Raw genomic sequence first — 25,971 nt, forward strand, 5'->3', positions numbered from 1 at the left:
CACGACCTTGGTAATCAAAACATAGGTAGAGTTTTGCAGTGTTTTATTTGTAATGGATGATATGCCCCCCCCCCCAGGACTGACCACGCCAAGGCCTGATTATGTCATCAAGCATAATATTTCCTAAACTGACAGTACTAGCAGACATGAGGTGTGTTGCTTGCAACATGTACTGTGATCTGTAGTATGTACCATTACAACGCTAACCGCTGCACCGCCCTGGCTTCATAATGACACACAATAATAATAATAAACCACATTTCCCAAAATATAGTTACTGTAACAAAATATGTTAATAGTAAACCATAATAATACAAAATAATAATAAAAACATGAAGATAAGGGGTGGGTAGAGAGAGAAAAACAGTCCATTAGTGACACTGCAGATTATATCCCTGAAAACAGTGTTAATATTTACTCTACATGTGTGTATTGTCAGTTTTGTGTACAGTGACTACAAGTCTCCTATAGGTGATGTAGTACATACATAACTCTCAAGCTGTTTGCATGGGACAGTATGGGCCAAGCAACAACAAATGTAGGTACACAACTAGACAGAACACTTGCACATCATATGGACTTATATAATTATCAAGGTGTTCTGTAAGCAGATCTGGTAATACTTTGCACTCGATGTAATCATTTCTGTGGTAATCCTGTGACAGACTGATTAGGCAATATTAATTACAGTACAAGAAATGGTGACACTTTAGAGGCATGTTTGTGTACAGTTCATAAACTAGACAGCCATCATGCCTTAGTTGCCAGGCATGGGAATAGAACCCAATAGCTGTGACTGCAGGGGACATCTGCAACTAATGTAACAATTTACTGCAGCCACTTAGTACAGACATGTAAGGAATACAACCATACTGGAAGTAGACAGATTTATTTATCAATCAACAATGCTGGTGAACACATTATTCTTATTGATTTTAAAACTCTGTAAAATATAAACACAATATCTGCTCATAACATGGGCTACCTCACTCATAGTTATTTATTTATTTATTTTACATTTTTGACCGGGAGAGTCCAACTGGATACAAGTCCATTTTCCGTGGAGGCCTGGGGAGAAAAGCTCCAAGAGAACAACTTATACAGACAAACAATTTAAAGGACAACATTTTGACATACAATATGCTTTAAAATATAGGCTACATATTCATAGTACTATATGGCATTAACTTTAGAAGATAGTAGAAAGCACAACATTCCTGGGATAGTTTACTATCAACACTAGAGTCTTAAGTAGGTACTGTGTTCTGAATTGCTTAGTTTGACAGCTTTAAATTTAAGTCAGGTCAAACTTCAGAAATTAAGTATTAGCCAGGGGTGATGCAGGAGCATAGTCGGTTATTCATGAAGTGAATTTTGACTAGTTTCTTGAACTGGGTCAGGGATTTGTTGTCGGTTATATGTGCAAGAAGGGAGTTCCAGGTTTTTGAAATGTAGTGGCTGTAGACTGACTTACCAGCCTCATTGTTATATTTGGTAACTTTGAGGGGGTTTTGGGTGCTAGATCTTAAGGTCTAGGGTTGAAGAAGATTTTGTAGAGCTGGGGTGTTGTCAGCGTAATGTATTATTTTGTGGCTTTGTGACAGTTGATTGAGTTGAAGTAGTAGTGGTAGTTCTAGCCAGTTGAGTTTTTTGAGGCAGTCACAGTAATGCGTTCTGATGGGTGAGGCTGTAGCGAATTTGGCTTTAGGCCAGATTTGCGGAGATTTATAAGCACAGGGGAGGCATACAGTAAGGTGGATAATAGGCGAGTCCTGGCTATTGTAATTTTTGAGTGGTCGGTAAGACATTTTTTATCGCGATAGAGTAGACCAAGTTTTTTATGTACTTTTTTATGGTTATGGAAAAATGTAGGTCAAATCTAAGGTGAATGTCTATTTCAACCCCTAGCAGCTTAGTGTGATTGGTGGGTGTAATTGTGGTATTTTTATTAGAGGAGATTATGAAACTATCGGAGGGAGGTATGAATCTGTGGGAGCTAAAGAGGAGTAGTTTTGTTTTTCCTGGGTTAAGAATGAGGCTTGGTTTGGTGATCCAAGTTTCGGCTAGGGAAAAGCACTCGTGTTTAGGAGTGAAGGAGGTTGAATGTGTTGACTGCGCATATTATGGTGGTATCATTTGCATATTGCACTAGTGAGGCTTTGGGAATATTGGATGGGAGCCGATTAGTGAAGAGGGTAAAAAGCAGTGGTCCCAGGATGGAGCCTTGGGGTACCCCTAGGGAGACCGGCAGGGAGGAAGAGAGTTGTTTTTGCCACATTACAGCTTGATACCTTCCCTCTAGGTAGTTTTTAAACCAAGAGATGGCAGGGATGGTAAGGTTTAGAGTGATAGTGAGTGAAGGAGTTTTGCATGGTTAACCATATTAAATGCTTTGGCTACGTCTAGGAATGTGGTGGATACAAGGAGTCCATTATTTCTGTGATTATTGATGATGTTAGTAAATGATGTAAGTGCAGTGGTGGTGCTGTGGAATGTTCTAAAGCCATGTTGTTGTGTTGATAGTAGTTTATTTTGTAGGAGGTATTGCAGTAGTTGTTTGTATATTACTCTCTCTAAAATTCTAGATAATGGGGGTAATATGGCTATAGGGCGGTAGTTATTGAGTTCAAGAAAGCTGCCCCCTTTGTGCAGTGGGATAATGTGCAATATTTTCCATAGCTGAGGTATTTCACACTCAGAGATGGATCTGTTTAGTAGGATGGAGACGGGATATGCTATGGCTTCTGCAGCTAGTTGGAGGTATTCAGCGGGTAATTTATCGGTGGCTAGAGTAGTTGGTTTGAGTTTTAGGAGTAGTTTTTCAATGGATTTGGTTGGTACTAGGTGAAAGCTAAAGTTGGGGCAGTTGTTTGTTGTGACTGGTGGGTGGGTGTATTGGTAGGGGTGGGGATGTTGGCATGAGGTTGGTTGTTTGCATGGGCTTGGATAGTTTCTGTAAAGAATTTGTTAAATTGTGCGGGGATATTGTCTTGGTTATTTACAGTTTTAGGGGTAGGGGTTGATGTTTTCCCTGGTTGTAGAATAGAGTTGCTGCCCAGAATTTTTGTGGGCTGTTCATATGTTTATCCTGTAACTTTTGGTAGTAGGAAATTGTATCTGTTATGATAAGTTTTTTGGCTTTGTTGCGTAGTTCAAGGTACATTTGTTTGTCGGATTGGGATTTGGTGTTACGGTAGTTAGTCCAGGCTTAGTTTCTTTTTTGAGGAAGGTTTTTGTATCTAGGGTTAGCCAAGGGGCATATTTAGTTTTAATTCTTGTTGTTCTGGAGGGGGGGGGCTGATAATTAAGGTTATTTATGAAGGTTGTATTGAAGTATAAAACTATTTCATCAAGGAGGTAGGTTTTCAGGGGAGTCCAGTTACACCTTTTTAGGTCATTTGTAAAGTTGGAGCGGTTGAAATGTTTTTTGTTCCTAATTTGGCACATGGATATTTGGGTCAGTTGTGGCGTTTTAGATCAGAGTAGAAACATGGCTTGGTTGTCACTCAGGGTGGCTGGTATATACCCTGCTAGGGATATCTGTGAAGGATGGGATACAAGTATCCAGTCTAGTATGGATTGATGTTTGGTTCTCTTGTCGTTCTTGTGGGGGAATTGATGAGTTGGGTTAGGCCATGTAGATTAATATGGGAGAGTGGGTTTTGACTGGAGCAGTTATGCCAGCCAATATTAAGGTCCTCTAATACTATATTTTCTTGCAGAAGGGAGTTAGATATCCATTCTAGTAGATTTTCTACTGGAGCAGTTATGCCAGCCAATATTAAGGTCCTCTAATACTATATTTTCTTGCAGAAGGGAGTTAGATATCCATTCTAGTAGATTTTCTGTAATGGAAATATTATTGCCTGGAGGGATGTAGCAACCTATGATGTTGATGTGTTTATTTGCGTTAAATTTTAGTTTAGTTAGGGTGAGTTCAACTTTTTCATACACCTTTTGTTCTTGGGGAAAGAGAAAATGTGAGCATTACGTGACTGATAGTGGGCTGGAGATAACCTTGATCCATACTATGAGCTGAGAAATACAAGTAACAGGACATTCATTTTGCATGCTAGAACTATTACATTATTATAATTGACTGCAGTGACAACAGAACACACATGCATGGAATTCAACCATTATTTTAGAATCAATGCTGCTGGTGAACACTTTCTATTGGTACTGCTTCAAAATATCAGTAAAGTCCACACACAATATCTGCTCATAACATGGGCCACCTCACCCATGTTTAAACCACATACTATGGGTTTAACCATACATGTTACATGACATTCTGTTTGCATTCTAGAACTATCAAGAGTGTTATAATTGACTGCAGTGAATGTAGAACACACATGCATGGAATACAACCGTACTGCATATATTAAAACAGCTTTATTTTAGTATCAACAATGCTGGTGAACATTTTGTTTTGTTATTGCTTTGAAATACCTGTGAAGTACACACACAATATATGCCCATGGAGTGGGCTACCTCACCCATACACCTTTATTTCCAGAAGTAGGAGGAACAGAGAGCATTATGTGATGGATATTGGCCTGGAGACAGCCTTGGATAGTACTATGAGTTAAGCAATACACAGTTTGTAGGCCATTAGTTTTGATTCTACAGCTATTACAGTGTTACACTTGACTGCAGCAACCTTACCTTAGACAATCAATGCATATAGCTCTACTGCAATGGTTATGACAACACAATCCTACTGAACACCATTTTGCTTACTGTTACTGGTATTGTTTATTGAACTTCAATTGCTACTGTTCATGTATTGTACTACAGCTCTAATTGCCCATTTAATGAACTACAATTCTACTTGTCAATTTACTGCACTACAGTTTTCTTGTGTATACTTTATTGCAGTAAAAGCTTTACTCTTTCTTGCTTATTGCACTACAGTTAGCATACTAAACCCGTACTTACCATGCTCACGGTGCAACCTGGCCAGCCGCCCGGCATGGGACTCAACATTGTGAGCCCTCTCAGCTGCAGCTGTTAGGACGGCAGCAAACCATTATGCATACCAGTTTTGCAGACATTCAGCTTGCATTTTGGTTAAGACAAAGGAAGACATACGTATAGACTTGTGGGGCATTCCCATCTCTATCTTCTTGGACTCAGGTGTCCAAGGTTCTACTTTTCAGATCATAATGGTGACAACACTGCTCACCTCTGCAGGGGATACCAGTAACACTGGTGAGTTCCCTGACCAAATAGTCTTTGGCCTCCACCTTACACTCTGAGCCAGGGTGCATGTTTTTTTTACCAGGAGCCCAAACACAACACTGGACTCCTGAATACCCCACTTCTGCGCCCAGAAGCACACACTTTCACCAACACCGCCTAACATACCAACAGTTGATTGAACTCCAGTGAATGATGCATAATTCCCACCTACAGGGCTTAATATAGGCTGTTTCCCACCCTTAAACATCACTGAGCAACAGTTTAAAAAGTGCTGCATTGCTTAGCACTGCATAAACCAGCTAAGCAGTCCTGGGCCATGTGGAAACTCGCAGAACAGTGGTTTTAGTGAAGCTCAGCACCGTGCAAACATTGGTAGCCATTAGCATGTTTATGCACTGCTTAAAATGAGCAGTGCTTAGCAGAGCCGTGTACATAGATACATTGCGTGGTACATAGATACATTCCGTGTAGGCTGTACACAGTGTCTACATGGATTTTATTAAATCCTGGGGCCTGTCTTTTTTCTCCCAGTTCCACAGAAGCAATGATTCAGAATGTTATCCATGAAGGCAGAATATAAGACTATTCACCGTTTAGGCTTTTAGTAAAGCAAATTTAAATAGCATCCTTTGTCATATAAAAATGTGACCATTACAAAATTTGCACAGTCACTCACACTCTATGCTTTGCTTTAGGCTAAGCTATTTATGTGCTTGCTCACTACGGGAATTAACTACTTCACTAAGTGACCTCCACTTGTGTTAGGTGCTCCCTAATATCAGTATGTGCTTGTGAGGCTATAATTATTCCCTCTCCCCATCATGAAAACAAGATAAACTATGGAGCTCTTTTTCCAATATAAAGGAACACCACTCAAGCAAGATATTTTTTAAATGCCATTCTCTGATATACTACTCCAAGGATTCAGTAAAACAGGCCTAGCATGCACCATATGACTTGTTCTAGAAAGACCATGCTCCCGTGAGGCAGTATTTTGAGATTCAGAGATATGTTAGTCATGACGAGGAAAGACCTTATCATCAGCTAATGTGCATGCCTCTGAACTGCACTTAGTACTTTGACAAGCAGACCATTGCTGATCTGCATTTCACAGTAGTTAACTTCCTTGACTGCATTCTGTAGGCACTGGTACACCCTCCTCACTCTCCCATACAAGTACACATTTAATTAAAACATACACACAAACTCAGGAACAGGTATGGGAACTGTGCTGTAAGTACCGTTCAGGCACACGAGTTTTAAGTATGCCCTGGTGGCTAGTTTCTCCCCCCATTCCATATTGCTGCTAGTGCCATTACGGTACAACTGTATGACCTCTGCTGGCTAGTGATCCCCTCACCTCGATCCTCATACTGCTGACGAAGCTGTTAGGGCACAACGGTATTAGCCCTGGTGGATAGAGGTTTCCCCACCCCCTAATCCTGATACTACTTTAAATGTCAGGAGATGAACATGGCCTTTTGACAGCGTTAACCACAACAACATGGTGGGGCCAGTCATGCTGATCTGCACATCAGAGCAACATCCTGAAAAGCTCAGCCTGTAGATGCCTTCCTGGAAGTGGTTCTGGAAGGAGAAAAAAAGATTGAGAGGGAGAGCACATGCTTAATTAGCATATGCATATTCCTCAGACTGTTCATTAAAATAGCATGGCTGCAAAGCCAATCCTACATGGTGCTGCATGTTATTGTGCTAAAGCACCATGCTACACCTTGTTATGACAGTTTCTGAATTCAGAAAGGGTACAGCAATAATCACACATCCCCGTAATCTTCATGCTTCATCATTACGGCTTTCTAATTCATACAAATGCTAACAACATTAACTCCATATGCCAACTCAGACAACATCTCATGGATACACACCTGTGCATCCCCAGGTTAGACTCAAAACTACACGCTACACATTAGAAGTACTGGACCCTCAGATTATGCATTTTTAAGTTTAGCCGAAATAATCCAATATTTAAATAAAGCCTAATTCCCCATGGGAGTGTCTTGTATCCTCTCCTCACATCTCACCATTTAATTTCTCATCTTTCAAATATATCTTAATAGCAAACCTATTTTCCTATCCATCTGTTCTTTTCCTCTTACCTCGTTTCTACAAAACCTTTCATGCCTTCTCAAATAATACTTGCCTTTCAAGATTTACTAAATGCTAAACCCCTCTTCTTATAAATATTTTCCTCTCCTACATCCTGCATATCGTATAGGAATAACATGGTATTAACCAGTCATATTTTTTTTCTAGTTCCATTATTCCAACATTTTCTCTTCCAATACATGAGGTTTGCTCTTCCTTACCTACAGCATGTATAAACTGCAACATTTCAACTGAATGCACACATGCCCTACACACCACATACATGACAAGTGTAATTATTGTTCTTATATGTATATACAGTGTTTTATTTGCTTGTAAAATAGATTTAACTGTGGACATTTTTGATGTGGGCCTCCACTGAAAATGGGTTATTGGCCAGTTGGAACTTCCCAGTAAACAAATGTCAGATAAATAAATAGCCATTCCAGTTTATATCAAGAGCTATTAAGTGACTTAAGCACCAAATGCAGAATAGAAAATAAACAAAAGGGTTAACAGCAGTTTAAAATCCAAATTAAAAATATATTAACACAGCAAAAATACAATTGCATGAGATAATCAGACTGTGAAATTGGAATCCCCTTGCATACACTAGTAAAACAATTAAGTAACAATTAGCAATTAATATACCAATTCTCTTGTAAGCAGTCAAGTAGGCTTACTTTCTAACACTAGCTTAAGGCTACTGGCTTCATTTAGGCTGCTCTTATTTATTCAATTTGCATTCAGTTTATTTGATAGCGCTTTTCTATTGAGCTGATATACAACTAAGGAATCTGCTACATAAAATAAAATGCAAAACAAAAGTTCCAAACTAAAATACCTCTCATGATCAGATTTTAAAGTGCATAATGTAAATTAACAATATTTCATGTATAAAATATAACCAAATTAAGGTTTAAGGCAGATAATCCATCGCAAATCAGATTCTCAAACAGACGTGTACTAACGCGGAGGAGGATACGGTCCACCCCAGGTGCAACTTTTGCAGTTAAAACATGAAAAACTTAAAACTAAAACCAGAGCCATATCCTTTAAGAGCGTTCCTCTTTAAGCATGCCCTCTGTCTGTGCATTCCTTCATACGGTGATGCACACATGCTCCTGTAGCATACTCCTTTTCCATGTTTTATGTGGAATTTAAATACAAGACATGTGTGCGTTTTTCCACAGTTCGCACAGAATGTAAATACAAGATGTTCCTGGGGCAGGGGGGTTAGCATACCTCAAAAATCAAGCCAAAGCTGAAAATAATGAGAGGACAAAGGCCCAAAAATAGGGACAGATTTTAAATATTGCTCTTATAAACTTACATAGTTGCTAGAATAACAGGATTTGTGTTAGCATGCACTTTCTAAACAATATGAAGTTTACAACTCAAATTCATGCAATTATTTAGAAATTTCAGTCCTCCGTGATTTACCACAAAACCAAAAATATTTTGAGGAACAGACCCAAAAAGTTAGGTAAAAATCTGAACAGTTGAGAGCTATGCAAGTTAGTAAATTTCCTCAGGCACAAACTCTGTACCTTGGTTACAGAAACAAGAGACTGAATACTCTACACGAACTACCAAACTATTTAAACATGTGTTTTGTTGCATTTTCAAGGAATTGAATTTCAGTGCGTTTGCAAGGAATTGTAAGCTTCAGTGCATTTTCAAGGAATTGTGAGCTTCAAAGGAACAGAGGTTTACTGTTGCTCATGCTATGTCCATTTTCAATATGCACCTGTTTTGTTTAGCAAATTGTCATAACATAACAGGAAGCAAACTTGCTTTGATGCAGAAAGCTGTCATAACATAACAGGAAGCAAACTTGCTTTGATGCAGAAAGCTGAGGGTTCTACTCTCAGAGCATGTAGATGGATTGCTGATACTGTGTTGTACTTTAAGGGTGAGGGGGGGGGTGTTGCAGTCCTGAGTGTGTCCCCTTTTGGATGAGATGCCTAACAACTATGAACCTTTTGTTGGTTTGCCATCCATTCCCTATTGCAATAATAAGCTAATAATAATAAGCTAAGAATACAGCATCCATGGGACCAGATGACATCCCGGGCTGTGTATTACATGAACTACAAAATGAACTGGCACCTCACCTAAGTGTCATGTTTAATCTCAGCCTCACCTCAGGCTTCGTGCCTACTGAGTGGAGCACAGCTACAGTTATCCCACTCTGCAAGAGGGGATCCATCTTGGATCCCAGAAACTACCGCCCCATCAGTCTGACGAGCCTAGTCTGCAAGGCCATGGAACTTATAAACAAAGGCACTGGCAACCTTCTAACACTGGACTCCACCCAGTTTGGGTTCGTGAAGGGCCAATCTTGTCTCCTGAACTTGACTGACTTCTTCGAATCAGTCTCCAAAGCCGTGGATGAGGGTAAGGTGGCCCACACAGCCTATCTGGACTTTGCCAAGGCCTTTGACACCATCCCCCACTCTGGAATCATAGACAGACTTACTAAGCTGGGCATTAATCCTTACAGCACTCAATGGGCTGCCAAATGGCTTACTGACAGAATCCACACTGTAAAAGTAGCCGACTCCAAATCCAACTCCAGACAAGTGACAAGTGGAGTAATTCAGGGTTTAGTCCTGGGACCGCTCTTGTTTGGCATCTACTTCTCTGAAGTACAGGCCAACACTAAGGGACTCTGGCTAACAAAGTTCGCAGATGACTACAAACTGGGAGCCATTACTGAATCCCCAAATGATGTGGATACTCTATAAAAGGGCCTTACAGAAACAAGATGCTTGGTGTCAGATCCATGGGCTCAAGCTCAATGTCAAGAAATGTACAGTTATCCCCTTTGGGAAAAAACATGTACCAGTGAATTACCACATAGGTGGCAGTACACTAAACACAGAAAGTGTAATAAGAGACTTAGGGACTTAGGTGGACAGTGGTCTCACCTTCGATAACCACATTGCCACAACAGTCAGGAAATCCTTCTATGTGGCACACCTCATCACTAAGGGCTTTTCATCCAGAAAAAAGGAAGTCATTCTCCCACTGTACTCTTTCCTCATTAGATCCATTATAGAATACAACACCTCGTTTGGTATGTACCTCTCAAGACATCTGCAACAACTGGAAAGGCCGCAGAAATACCTCACTAAAAGAATCACAGGCCTAAAGCAGATGCCCTATGCTGACTGCCTTAAAAACTCCAGCTATACTCTGTCGCATATTGTCTACTCGGATGTGATCTCTGCTTAACATACAAGGCCATGTCAAACCCAGAGCTGTTGGACATGCTACACAAAGAAATTCCAATCCATCAGAGTCACATGCTCCAGGGATCTAAACCTTGTCATCACAATAAACAAAACATGCTGGAGGGATAGGTTCCTGACCCAGAGACTCCCCAGACTCTGAAACAGACTGCCCATACATGTCAAGCAGAGCACCTCTTTAGCCCTCTTCAAAAGGAACTTTGACGATTGGATGGGAGAAAGGAAATTCACCTCGGGGATCACATCAGTTGCCCTGCTAGACAGGGGTCCAGGGAATAAATAGTGTGGGAAGAAACAGCCAGGGAATTAGGCTTGTATAGGCCCTAGGGCCGATAGCCTAGTACCAACCTATAATATAATTTTTTTATGTAAGTTAGGCAATTTTGTCTTCTGGGGCAGCAGGTAATGAATTTATTAATAAAACACTGAAAATTCCACTCAAGCTGTCTGAATATTTATGCTATATTGGGAGGGAGAATTGGCAGTAACTTTGTCCTTTTCAAATTATTTTAATGGCTGGCTAGTGTGCATTTGTGTGAAATAAACTGGAATATTTATGCTTTTCTTCTTTGGGGGCTGGCTAGCTGTGTTGTTGATGAAATAACTGGTGCTCCGTTTAAAGTCGGGCATTAACGGTTAGTGTGCAATTATATGAAATAAATTGGAATACTGAATGAAATACAATTGAAACTGTCCCCAATTTTACAGAATGTTCTTATATTTGTTTAATATGTTTGGTCAGTAAGTTACTCTCGGATTGTTTGCTTACCTTATAGTCTGCCTTTACATGACTAGTATGCATTTGCATGAAATATTCTGCAATCTTTAGTCTCTCTCTCTCTGGCTGCTGTATTTGTAAATGAAAATACGAGAGTAAAGCAGTTTTTCTGCAAGCATCAATATGCTGACAAACTCATTCCATACTGATCAATACTGTGTGCCATTAACAGGAAGCATGGTGCTCCTACTCCAAGCATCCACAAAATTTCACAAAAATGACAGACCAGCATATCCAGAGTAAAATAAACTGCTTTAACATCTAACGAATATTAATTTATATTCATATTAAAACCAGCAATGTGACCACTTTCAGTTTTATAAAGTTGTGTGTTGTAAGACTACCAAGTGAAATGACCAAATCATAGTCAGAAACTTTTACTGCATATAACAGACTGCACAGGCCAGGAAAAGGTGCATAACCTTTTCCTCAAGTGCATGTGAACCTGGAGTTAATTAATGTATATTAAAACACAAGAGCAATGGGCCATCCTTAACATAGGGTGATGCATGGGGAATGCTCTCCCGTAAACATTTTTTTTTTATTTCAATATGTTATTACATTTTTTTTAACCTTTGGCCCCCTAGGCATGATGATAATCTGCAGGTGATCAATGCCTCGTCTTCTCCACCACACTCATTAGACAAACTCTTACCCCCCCCCCCAAAGTGGGGTCACCAACCTGGGGGCATAGCTGGCAGAGGATTCCACCACCTTCAGTGGGGAGGAAGAGGAGGTCCAACTATCCTGCCCTATGCTATCCACTCAAAACCATGGGAATTTTTGGTATGTTGGAAACTTCTCCAAGGGGAACACTGGAACAATACTAGGCAAGCAATCACAGAAACCAAAATATGTTTAGCTATACACATCTTTAAGTAGACATACTTACAAAGTTTTTGTTCTTATCACCCTTTACAAGCACTTAAGTGTGCTCATCTTCCAAATCAAGCAATGCCACACACACTAACCCATAGTGTAAAATTGTGTCTACCCATCCAATTGTCAAGACTAGCCTTACAAAGAAAAAAAAAGGAAAAACTAGTACTCTGATTGATCTGTAGTGGTAACTTATTCCAAAGGCTCTAATGAAGTTTGGAACCTGTCCTTTAAGCAAGTCTTGTCGTTGGTTTAGATTTAGGTCCCTGGTACATGACAGTAAAAGACTTAATTTTCTAGGTTAAAAATCGCTGGATACTTTCCAGTTGAGAAACATGCTTGGATTTGTACATACCAAAGGGGGCACTATATTCAATAATAGGTCTTGACAGGGAAGATTACAGTGGAAAGATGACATCTTTGGATCTTGAAAATATTCCTTTACAAATTAACTGGGCCAGACAAAAAGATTTTCTGACTATAGTAGAAACATGACTGAAAGATACATACCCACGTCTCTTATGACCATATCTGTCTGAAGAGGCATATAACTTACAACATATATGGTGGGGGGAGCATTTTTTGTCAAAATCTGCTATACTGTAACTTTTTGCATTTAGCTCAAAACTGTTTTCAGTACACCAGGTATGTGTATGCACCAGCGTTTGCTGGAGAAATCTAAGATTAATATACAAGTTGATATAAATATTCAGCTTGCAGTCATCAGCAAACTTAGTCAACCAGACTGCTGGGAAATTGATTGGGATGTCAGCAATGACATAAGCATGTGTCCACGTGTGTTTCTGTCTTTGACATGTTGATATCCCACCTCTCCACTCTGCACACACACACTTGCAAGTTACTGACACTTCTTCCCAGCCTCTGCCAGAAAGCAGCACTTTTCTGCAAACCACACATTCTCTCCACTGAGGTGGAGAAGCTTCCCATCAGTAGCTCATCCAACCCCCCGATCATATCCTCCAGTTTCCCAGGTCACCAGTACACAGGTAGTCATCCTATCCCTTCCAAATATTATTTTTGTCAATTCTACAATCAACAACTCTGAGAGGACAACTATACGAATGGTCAATGTTTCAATACTCATATACCAGACACACTGTGCCCCCTGCATAAGTGAAATTAAGCAAAAATCAAAGTGTCATTAACTTCTTCATATATTTGCTATAAATAAACCCAGATTTACTAAATTATTTATAAAGCTGCAGGCATTTTGGCATAAATTTGATAAAACAACCAATACACTATACTTACACAGTCCTCTGTAACTGCAGAAGTCATGAATTTGTGGAACTGTTGCGTACATTAAACAGGAGACTGTTCTTGCATTATTTTTTTTTAAAGGCAGTACCACAATTTTTAATGCTCACAATCTAGGAGATAACATAATGCTTGCACAGGGTTTCTTTTTCAGGCTTGCTTAAACCTTTCCAGAAAACAGTGGTTCTTCACTGAGGACTCTTTCCTATGATGACTACAGTACATCTGCCACTACTCTGAGCATATAAAGTGCAACACGCTTTGGCCAAAGACACATTTATACTCATGCCGGCTCTATACATTATATCTTCAAGTATTAATAATTTGCTGTGGCAAATGCACAACTTGACTGGCACAATAAGTGCAACAACAGCTTCCAAAATCAAGACCAGAAAATCAAAAGAACTGAAAATAAAATTACAAATGTTCAGCATATAAAGTGGTACCTTGTATTAACAGGGAAACAATAGTTTCATAACTAGTACATATGCAAATAATTAATGGAATAAAATAACTTTTGCATATTAAAGTGGGGTTAATTAATGACTGGTGCTAAACAATTTAAGATGATTTTTGCATGCAAATCATTTGTGTAAAGGCAGCACAAGGTGACTTTTGGGAAACCATTTAAAATGTCAGAACCCTTTAGATGGAGTCTCAAAATATGGTGACCGAATGGTGGAAAGATCAAACTTGCATATATACAAAGTCCAAAATGCCATTTCTCAGAATATTCCCTTTTCTTCATCTCAGACTTAGTTTATATAAGTTTTGGGGGGGTGGTTTGCCCCTGATATGGGGGTGCAGGGGGGCTTGCTTCTCTGTAAAAACAAATTTTAAGGAGAAGAGCGATTTTCAAGATTCACTCCTCTCCTGTGTTTACAGTCTGTTTTTTTCGGCACTCAGCACTTCAAGTGCCATCATTTCAATAGGGAACCAAATTTTAGCCAGGACTGCACATTACTACTATACAGGCAGTCCCCAGGTTACGGACATCCGACTTGCGGACAACCCATAGATATGAACGGGCTGCCGCTATGTTGGAAAGAACGTGAAAAAATTAAAATAGTTAACAGCTGCTCAAGTCTGTGTGTGTGTGTGTGTGTGTGTGTGTGTGTGTGTGTGTGTGTGTGTGAGAGAGACAGAGAGAGAGAGCGAGCAGTGAGAGCGATGTGTGAGTGAATGCAAGTATGAATGAGGAACAGACTGTGTGTGTGACAGATCATGAGAAAGTGAGAGCGATGTGTGAGTGAATTCAGGTATGAATGAGGAAGTGACTGTGTGTGCAATGTTTGAGTGAATGCAGGTATGAATGAGGAAGAGACTGTGTGTATGAGAGAGAGAGTGAAAAGTGAAAGCGAGTGAGTGATCCTCTGGCAGCAGTTAACAGGTGGGTGGTTACATAAGGGGAGGGGGTTAGTTATGGAACAGGTAAAGCAGGATTAAGAGAGAGTGTGTGTGTGGGGGGGGGTCATACCCCTAAACCTATTAGATCAAAAAATCTGTCCAAAGCCATAAATAAAGGTGGGACATTGTCCAAAAATAGTGACAATTTTAATAAATATTGCTCTTAGAAATTTAGAAAGTTGATACAATAACAGGTTTTGCACTGGAATTAATTTTCTGAAGATTATGAATTCTGAAACTCTGATGTCTGTCATCATATCTCTCAACCTCTTAGAGTAAGAAATCTGGACAAAGCCATAAATAAAAAGAGGACAAAGGCCCAAAAATATGGACAATTTTTAAATATTGCTGTTATAAACTTAGAAAGTTGATAGAATAACAGGTTTTGCATTAGCATGAATTTCCTAAAAGATATGAAGTCTGGAACTTAAATGTCTGTCATTATTTTCTAACTGCAATATGTTAATGATTTACCGCTAATTTGCCAGAAAAACAGAATTATATAAATGACTAAAAATAGAGGGCCAAAATCTGGACATTCTGCGAACATCTGTACAGTTGAATGGTATATATGTCATTATTGTCTAACTTTAGTGTTTAATGATTTGTCACTACTTTTGCTAAACCACAATTTAATGAAAAATGGACCAAAAATATGAGGAAAAAAATCTGGATATTCTGTGAAAATCTGTACAGCTGAGAGGTATGTGTGAAAAAGTCATCATAAACACTGCATTTAATAAGTTGCCTTAAACCGCATAGCTCATAGGAGGCAAGGAAGCATAGCTACAGTATACATGTTTAAGATTTTTTTTTGTTTGAAAGTGTTTTTAAAGTGTTTTATATGCAAAGAAAAGCAAAACAGATACTAGACTGAGGCAAACATTTGACTAAGTGACATTTAATAAGAATCACATGTATGTCTTTGGACTTGCATACAAATTTGACTTAAGGACAGACTAAAAAACGGATCTCATCCTTAACCTGGAGACTGCCTGTAGAAGCAATAAATGTGACTTTTTTTTATAATAAAAAGGGAATAATAAAAAGGGAATAATTTGCTATCAGATAAAAAATTAGTTTCATTTGTTAAATACATAGTCTTGAGTTAAAAGCCTATATTCAGTTCAGACCCGCACAGAAAAGCTCCAAAAATCACACACTGATAATGGTTCACAATGGATAAATAAACAGTAGTACATTGACGTGGTTAAATAAAGGTAAGAGATAGTTTAGTAAGGAGGACTGCAGGCAGTGGTACATTATTAAAGAAGAGGTATTTGTTAAGGAGTATGAATATAAAGTAGGAGGGCTACATCTGTAGGAAAAGTAGTAGTAGTGTTAACTCCGTCTACACCTACATATCCAAGTGTGAGTTAAATATGTTTTCTGATGCTTGGTAAACATGTTAAGATTAGACACTGCTCTTAGCTTCCTGGGTGGAAAGCGAACTCCAAAATTTGTCAGCATAAAGTGTTGACAGTCAGTCACCATGACATTGTTTGACTTGAGGACAGTTACCTGATTAACTGAGCTGCAGCATGTGATGTAGTTCTAACCAGTTTACTTTATATGATGCTATGCAACAGCGGCTGTTGTTGGTGGCATCTGCGCTTGTGTTTCCCAGCTTGTGGAGTTTGTTTTCAAATGTTAGTAACAATTGGACATGTACACATGATACTATGCAACAGTGGGCGTTGTTGGTGGCATCTGCACTTGTGCTTCCCAGCTTGTCTGTTTTCAAATTTTAGTAACAATTGGACATGTACACATGATGCTATGCAACAGTGGGCGTTGTTGGTGGCATCTGCACTTGTGTTTCCCAGCTTGTGGAGTTTTGTTTTCAAATTTTAGTAACAATTGGACATGTATACATGATAGGTTTGACAATAGTAGGGTGCATGCTGTACCTAACTGGGCCTACTTTGTAAGGCAGGACTTTAATTTGTACAGTTTGCCAAGACTTTGATTAGTTTTAGCTATAACACAGTCCGCATATTTGGTAACCTTGAGTTTAGTCTTGGGAAGTTATTTGAGTTACTGGCTGTGTGCATTAAGGTGGAATCAACACAAACATTGTATGATAATGGAATTGTCTGTTACAGCGTGCCTACCATTTATGAATATATTGAATAGCAGTGTCCTTGAGGCACTCCTACTATGATTGACTGAAAGGTAAAGTGGGACTATTGTCATCTGACAGGTTGCAGTTTTTGAGAAAGGTAACTTCTGAACCAGTCTGTGGTGTTTTCACTCATGCCTGTTGTTGCCAGTTTACTGGTCAACAGATTATGTGAAATTATATCAAATGCTTCTGACAGGTCAAGAAAGAGAAGTTGTAAGACGGTGATCATTACTGTGTAGGTTTATCCTATTTAAGAAGGGGAGTACTGCAGTTCCAGTATTGTTCCCAGAGTGAAAGTCATATTGGGTAGGAATAATAGCTTGCTTGGGGTAAGCTTATGTAGGATTTGTTTTGGAATGCCTTTATCAACTATTTTTGGGAGAGGACAATGGAAATTAACCTGTAATTAGATATGTCTGTTTGTCTACCCCTTTCTTTAAAATGGGTATTTTAAATTAGAATGTTTCCAGAGTACAGAAACATATTACTCTGATGGTAGGGCTGTATGTTTTACTTCTTATACAAGCACATTAGGTAACTGCAGCAAGTTAAAGAAGCCATATTAATAACCTCCTTCTTTTTTGATTCTTTACACCCATTCTTTTTCTTCTTATATCTAACACTCTAAATTATCCTCTATATAACTGTTTCTGTTATTCCATATGTAATAAAGGCATACATAAATATTTCTTTTCAACTTCCAATGAAGTTGTAATAGAGTAATTAAGTTCTTTACTTTTATCTTTCTTTGCTAAATCTCTTACTGTAACATCCTGCCATCGGCTTAAAGTACATTGTTTTTCTATTATTAATTTGTATGTTATTTGGTACATTTTGTTTATTTTACTTAAGTAGTATTGTAGCGCTTTTTCCTCTCCCACCAAAAAAAAAATGGAGTCCAGTTGTTGACTGGACTAGCCAAAAAAAAAATAAATAAAAATAAAATAAATAAACTGTAGTAAGTAGTTGTGTAGAGTAGTTTTAGTTGATTAATGACATCACCATGTAAAATAGTCATTTAAATTGCAGACAATGTTTCAGTCCGTTTCTCCTGTAATAGGCTTAGTGTACTTTTTCCTGGTTTATTCATCTGGTTGACAGAATTCCAGTATTGCTTGAGACTGTTTTTGTGTCATGTTTGGGGGGTTTCTGTCTTATCTGTAAAGTGTGAAAATATTTTTTTTATTTAGTTGTATTTTCTGTTTAACTAGATTTCTCAGGGATATATGCATTTGAAGAGACGTTTTTATGGACTTCCCCTTGTTGCCATGCTCTATTACCTAGAATTCATTAGCTGTTTAGCATCAGTTGTCCTCCAGGGGCCAGTATTTTGACTGCCGACATCTCAATAGGGAGCAGATTTTTAGCCAGGACTATGTTTCGTAAGTGGAGCAAGTAAGTTAAGTACAGTTAAAAATATCTGACTGAAGTATCTGACAGCATCAAGTTGCTCTGCAGTACAATGCTAAATGAGTTTTTTTATTTAGCATTTTTTGAACTTACCCAGTTGTAGATGATGTTGCTTTGCATTTTACTTTGCTACCATATTACATAAGCGTGCTAGAGGCCACTTAGAATACTGGGCGGAATTCCTGATGTTATAATATTGTTGGAGTTTTTGGTCAATATCCGATCTAGTATGCTTTCCTTGGAAGTTGTCAGTTTTTGTTGGTGTGGTAATAGATGTGTAAATTATAGAATAGAACTTCAGTATACTATTAGAGGCAATGATTGAACATTCAAGCATTCAGAACTGAATGGGTGTACCAACTATGTGGATGGGGGCTTCAAGTGTAATGTAATCACAGTGAATGCTAAAATACATGGGCTATCTTGTAGGTTATTGACAGATTTTGAAAAATAAACCAGGGTTATGTGACATTTATCTGGATATACTGTATATAGGCAAGTTTCCCCTGAACTATATTTTGCTAAAGGCAAAGATAGGCACCCTGAGGCCTGTGTGGGGCATGTATGATGAAATACCAGAAAAATGCTATATCCAAAAGAAAAAAAGTTAACTTCTACAAGACACTGAACATTGAAGTGCCAATGGAAGCATTCTGAAGATTTGATGCTGATCTGCAACAGAAAGTGTCTGAAGGCACTATTATTAAGAAAACTAGGAAACAAAAAGAAGCAATCACATTTTTCAATGTAGTAAGGTTTGGCAAAGGTGATTAGAGTTTCAAGAAATAAAAACAGGAAGAAATGCGATAAGATAAACCATATTAAGTGACTATTTAAACAAAAAGGTGGTAGGTAAGAAATATCTTGGATGGTGACTAGAGAAAACTTAAATTTTGATCACAACGTTGAATATATGCTTAAAAATGCTTATGCTGTATGTCATGTGCGTCTTAAACATATTACTTTTCAGAAAAGAAATGCTTTGGTTTATCTGTACATTATTCCTATTAACCCATTACTCTAACATAACAATGCATTTTGCCAGAATAAAAACATTCATCAATATAAATGAAAGGGTAAAAAAATACTCTGTAAAGTGCATTCATGATTTGGTGAATTTTACTGATAAGGAGAATTATCAAAACTTGTTCACATTAAATACCAGCTGCTTTCAAAGCCCCTGTTAAACTCATACTGAGAAATAACCTCCTCAGAGGGGATCTGTGTGATCCCTTATTACTAACAACTCAGTAAAAATAAAAATCTAGCAAGGCTAGACTTTCCACTACAAAGATCCCTTATTACTAACAATTCAGTAAAAAACAAAAGAAAAATATAGCAAGACTATACTTTCCTCTAATAAAAGAGGTTTAAGGACTCACACAGTGGAAACATGGGATAGATACACATAACCCTTGAAAGACATCAGGTGTTTCACCTACACAGCAATTCTAATGATCTATAACTTATTTGAACTTTATTTTTGGACAAACTGAGACCAATAAACCAAACTCAACTAGTTGCATGTTTCAGCCTTATTAAGGCATCATCACCACAACATAAGTAGAATATTTAACTAATCTTTAGAAACACAGGGTTGTAGTACCTAGTTGACACCCATAACATTTAGGGTGTCTGCAAAATATCCCAACCAAAAAAACTAAGACAATGAGCAAAAAAGTCACACAGAAAAAACAATCAGTAAAAACCAAAAGAAAAATCTAGCAAAGCTAGACTTTCTACTGTGTGAGTCCTTAAACCTCTTGTATTATACAGGCAGCATGGGATATATGCAAATGACCCGTTGAGGACATCAGGTGTTTCAGCTATATGGCAATTCTAAATGTCCATGACTTTTTTCTTTTAAGTCTATATATGGACACCTTAATGTTTATTGGTATCAGCTGGGTATGACAACCCTGTGTTTCTAAAGGTTAGCAACATTCCACTTGTGCTGTGCTGAGGCTGAAACATGCATGCCCACAGCTAGTGGGGTTTGGCTTTATTGGCCTGAATTTGTCCATAAACGGACTTAAAAAGTCATGGACATTGAACTGCCATATAACTGAAATACCTGATGCCCTTAAAAGGGTCATTTGCATATATCCCATGTTGGCTCTAACACAAGAGGTTTAAGGACTCACACAGTAGAAAGTCTAGCCTTGCTAGATTATTCTTTTGTTTTTTACTGACTGTTTTTGCTGTGTGACCTTTTTACTCATTATTGCAGACAACTACAAAAAGAAGCCATTACTTTCTTCCAGGATATGCCAAACTAAGGAGAATCTTCTAAAAGAAATCAGAAGTGATGCTTCTCACCAACACTGTAACATCTGACTACAACATAATTCATGAGGGATTACAAGATCATATTGGCCTCAGCTGTGAATGTGCTCAAAGTATGAAAGAATACAAGAAGTAAAACTAAAATGCAAAATAAAACTAAAAAGAATATATTTAATGTGCATCAACAGAGCAATACAAACAATTAAGCCAATTCCAAGAAAATGGGAAGTAATGAACTAGTTAGCTGGATAATAGTAGGTACTGTGTTTAGAACTAAAGTAACAAAAACAGGGAAAAAAACATATGGATCACCAGAGGGGGCAAAGTGAAAGCAAATATATACACAAGGATACACAGCTATTTCCATCTAATATTTCTGCTGCTGATTATATAGAAATACTTCCAGACATACCACTGCTAAACCAAAAATATTGTTAAAATATGTACAGATGAGGAAGGGAAATTCAAGGTGCCAGTGATATGTAATGGTAAAATGCTGAAAAGGTAGACTTTGTGTGTATGTACGTCTGTGTCTATCTGACCATCTGTGTGCAAATAATATGATCCATCACTGTTTGGCAAATAAAAGATAAAAAATTAACTTTTACAATGAATATACCATCACAAAATGGAGATGATAAAACCAAGGCAGATAAAACCAAGGCACACAGCCTTTCATATTTGGTAGCAGATACAGAACAAATTTTTGACAAGAAAATCAGGGAGACTGAAATTTACGATGGGTAGGTCTAAAGTAGAACATAATGATAGTGTAAGACAAATGTTTAGTGAATATTTTATTTTGAAGTATGTTTTACTTTGAAATTAATTCCTGACAATTTTAGTTTGCTTCTGGTGATTTATTTAATGCCAGCATGGCCAGTGTAGTAAGTTCTGTTATGGAATATGGAACTTATGCCCAATATGGTAAGACACAGATAGGGATGCTGGAGATCCTTTAGCAAAAATAATGCAAATGTGTTTACTTCTAATTCATCAGTGGCTGTAGCATGATAATTTTTTACATTGTTACATTTAATCAAGTTTCTTATTGTTCGGGGAGACAGGACCTTGACTGCCTAGTTTCCCATGTATGTGTTCTTTGCTGAACTGCGCTATTGCTTCGAGTTAGCTTTGTTAGCTTAACAATACTTTGATCTCTCCATACCAATATGTGACATTGTGCCTTATGGAAGTCATTGTTACCAGTCAACTTTCTAGATTGCAGAGAGGTCAACTGCATTTTTTAAAAGTCTTTGACAAATGGATAGAGGAGCCCTTAGGCTGATCACAGCAAACAAAGAATTTTAACTAGTACTTGCATTGTAAGCAATTCATAACTGAAATGGATCACAAGTGACATACATTTTTAACTCAAGAAAAAGGGTACCTGTCAAGGTGGCAACATGGCTGTAGTTTTGAACACTTTTTCCTAGCAATGTACTTTTATGACATTGAATTCAATGGTACTAAGTGATATAGCAGTGATGACAGACTATCATAACTTCCATATGAGAAAAGACATGAGCTCCACATCCCAAATCCATTGGACGTGTTCTAAATGGTGACAGATGTACATCTGCCAGTGACCAACAAATGCTTCCAAAAGGAGACTAGAAATGACCTGGTGATGTTGCAACTAGATGACTTTGTTAAGAAAGAAAGGCCTGAAATGATGAATCACCTTATCCAAATAGGAAGAACAGTTAAACACATGCCAAGGAACTCCACGGAGTGAATTCTCTTTTAAGTAAAATGCCCAAGTTTTGGATGCCATGCAATAACTGTCTCAGTTCCACCACTGCTCATTATCATGACACCTTATTATACTAATTTTGTGGGATCATGTATAGAGTCAATATTCTTTGTAACATACAGGTTATTGTATGAAATAACCTACCTCACCGGAAAAACGATAAACACAATGTTTGCACAGTATGGCCTGCTACAACAAATCATCAGTGGTAACGGCCCAAACTTCATTTTACAAGAAATAAAGCATACTTATATACTTCACATTTGCTTCCCACCATCAAGTTACAAATGGGCTAGCAAAGAGGTTCATCCAAACATTAAGTAAAGCAATGAATGCTATATTCCCCAATCATCAAGCAATGCAATCTAGGACGTACAGGTAACTGGCTTTGTACATATGCAAATACTGTAATGCACCATTACCTTTTGTATTTTGTCTACGTACATTTATACTCTACATAGATTGCATACAACACATGACTACAGCTTTAGTTCTTAGAAGAAACAACATTCTGCATTTTGACATAAATTGACTCTGTTGCAATAGTTTGAATATTTTCTAAATCACTATTACTATTTGTCTTAAGTCACCTACATTTATTGTGATAACTATTCTTCATAAGCTATGACTGCCTAACTGGCCTGGTTCCTAGCTGAAAAGGATCTGCAGACCACATCACTCTTCCAAATAACAATACAAAAATACACACAATGTCCCATCATATCACAATTCAGTGCACAACCACTGACTTAACACCAGCAACAATACTGACCTCTCACTGACTAAATTACATGGCAAAGATATGATACTTCTAGGTGACTTCAGCAACTCTTCTATCAGCTGGTAATACCTACGACATAAGTATGGACTGCACTTCACTGACTTTGGAAGTTCCGGTCACAAAAGAGGTGATAACGGAGAACACTGGACCATACGTAAGTTGCATTCAAGAATGAAGATGCCAGTATTAACAACTTCACTACCAACACCAATACAATACTTGGGTATCTTTTTTTTTAATCCACTTAAAAAGTTGAGACATCAGCATGCATTTTACAAACATTAAGAAGCATTAAGCTCTAATGTCAGATATTACAGACTGACTGTACACCTTGGTTATCTCCCAAAAAAAATGTTCAAAAGGTTCAGGGCAAAAATAGGAGACAAATCACAGATATTAAGTCAATAGTACAACAGGCTCTGCCATCAGCACACATTTTTTGAATTAAGACAATTCTAGTGTCTGACATTGACTAACTGTAATTTTCAGTGGTTTACCAGAAAAGCAAACATTTTATGAGGAACACGGCTAAATCAAGGTCACTCTGTAGAAATGCAAAGCCATAGAAATGTTTATATTAGCATTTCAAGTGAAGGATCACTTAACATTGTTACTGATTATTTTTAAACTTGCTTGCTGTTTTTTTCTGACAAAACTTGTTATAAAATAGTGTTTGTTATATGTTTTACCTTGTTACAGCAATAATGAGTAGCTGTCAAAGTGTGCCAATGCTGTAACATTCTAAGCAGTACATAAAACACACTACTGCAGTCCAGTGTTTTCCATTATTGCTACAAAATGCATTTACCTAAAATTAATGTTCAGAGAGCAGTAAAAACAAGGTTTGAACAAATGGCATACAGGCCAAAAAGAAGCTTTTCCATAAACCAGTATATTTTAGCTTGTGATTACAGAACTGACAAAATGGAAACCAGTAAGGCTTGTGATCAGTGGCACGTCTTGTGATGTATACATCTGATGTGGTGATGACACAAACCAAATTTAAAATGTTAACAAGCAGTGCAGTGATGCAGTCCTACAGGGGCCACCAAAGGATGAATGACAAATGCAGATGGATGGCTGGATCCAAACAAGAATGGATGGATATTCATAAACATTCCCTTACAAAAAGAGGTGACCATTTTCATAGTCACCAAAGTCACTGCATAATCCAAGAAATATGAATGACTAACCATACAGAGACAAAGATACTGAACCAGAAGACCCCAGTGTGCCTGTAGCAACTGCAGAATCATACAATGCCATGACAGACGAAAATAAAGCTATGACCAGTGCAACTGCTCCATTCACACACCCTCCTTCTGTTTGACAATGGTATTATCTTTTTACTTAAATCTCATGGCTGCGTCCCTTCAAAGCCATTAGCAAGTTATCAGTGTTCAGTTATAAATAACCATTCATATCTGTCACTGACTGGTACCTTTTCTACAGAAAACAAAAATAAGGTTTGGTGAAATTATTTAAAAATGCCATATTTATTATATTCCAGCATCACAGGTCACAGCCCTTTGAGGGAGTGCAGCAGCCACATCCGGTGATAACGGGTACAGTCTAGTAGTCTGACAGCATCTCATTAACAACATGCAAAGTGCGCAATCCATTGCTATTTCATACAACTGTTACGTTGTGGTTGTGCATTCCTAACGTAACCAGACGTCGGCCAACCTGACAATTCTCAGTATTTAACCCCAGATTTTTTATTTTATATGGCCTGTCGGCTGCCAGCGGGAACAGGAGTGCAGACTACAAGTAACAACCCCACCTGTACATAGAAGCTTAAAGAAAAACAAGGGAATACATTTGACTCTATGAAGTAAATAATCTCTGTTAAAATAGCACAACTCAGCTCAGTCTATAACAAAAAGTTATGACACCAAACACTATCTCAACACTTCAGAACGGCACAGGTACTAGAGGAGTGGAATTGCTGCAGGTGTAACAGATGACGCCGTGACGTGGGATAATGTTGTTGCTAGTCGGGATTGCCATACTCACTCTGCATATCCGGTACACCAAGGTAAACGCTTTGTCTCTTTAAGAATCAGAATGGGTCGAGCGATGTGATCAGCAGAACACTCAATCTCATCTTGAGAGAGTCCAAGGAATTCCGGTCTCATATAAGGAAATTTCAGAGGTAAATCCGAGCCATTGACATGATCCGAACTGGAACTGCCAGCCATGATGCCTCCCATAAAATTGGCAACAGCAGATTTTACCCGTGTGAGCATATTATTAATTGTCAGAACCATACAGATCCGCTCACCTCTCCCCCAGCAGAATATGTACAGATCAAGTAAAAAACGGTGAAAGATACCAGGTTTTCATTGAAAAACTATAATAACTGCCCACACACCAACTGGTCCAATATTACATTACTCGAATTTGCTGCAAACTCCACCTTATTGACGCGAAGGGATCTGCCCCTTTTAGTGACGTTGAATACACGCCCACTTTATCCTTTTTCCAATTACAAACAAACTGCCGAAAGACTGCAAACTTCAAAAGGAACAAAAAGAATCAGGAATACATAGTAGATATCACGTGTCACTCTTTTTTACACTGTGTCCGTGTATGTCTGTGTGAGATAGCCTGAGATTTTAGCACAAGAACACTAATTTAACTTTTCTCTAACTGTTGCAGAAACTATTTATAACGGGAACAATATAAGACACAAATACACTT

The 25,971-nt window shown here is 38.1% G+C and overlaps 1 protein-coding gene across 1 annotated transcript in view; it reads right to left on the reverse strand.

The window, feature by feature from the left end:
* PPM1H (protein phosphatase, Mg2+/Mn2+ dependent 1H) overlaps positions 1-25,705 on the reverse strand; it is a 1,767,842-nt gene extending 1,742,137 nt beyond the window's left edge. The window contains exon 1 of the mRNA XM_044088290.1: positions 25,285-25,705. Within this exon, the coding sequence (XP_043944225.1) occupies positions 25,285-25,538 (254 nt within the window). The 5' untranslated portion in view covers positions 25,539-25,705. The remainder of the gene's footprint in view (positions 1-25,284) is intronic.
* Positions 25,706-25,971: the final 266 nt, after the last annotated feature.

Source organism: Protopterus annectens, chromosome 11.part0 (assembly GCF_019279795.1).
Source record: "Protopterus annectens isolate FY-2018-M chromosome 11.part0, PAN1.0, whole genome shotgun sequence".
NCBI lineage: Eukaryota > Metazoa > Chordata > Ceratodontiformes > Protopteridae > Protopterus > Protopterus annectens.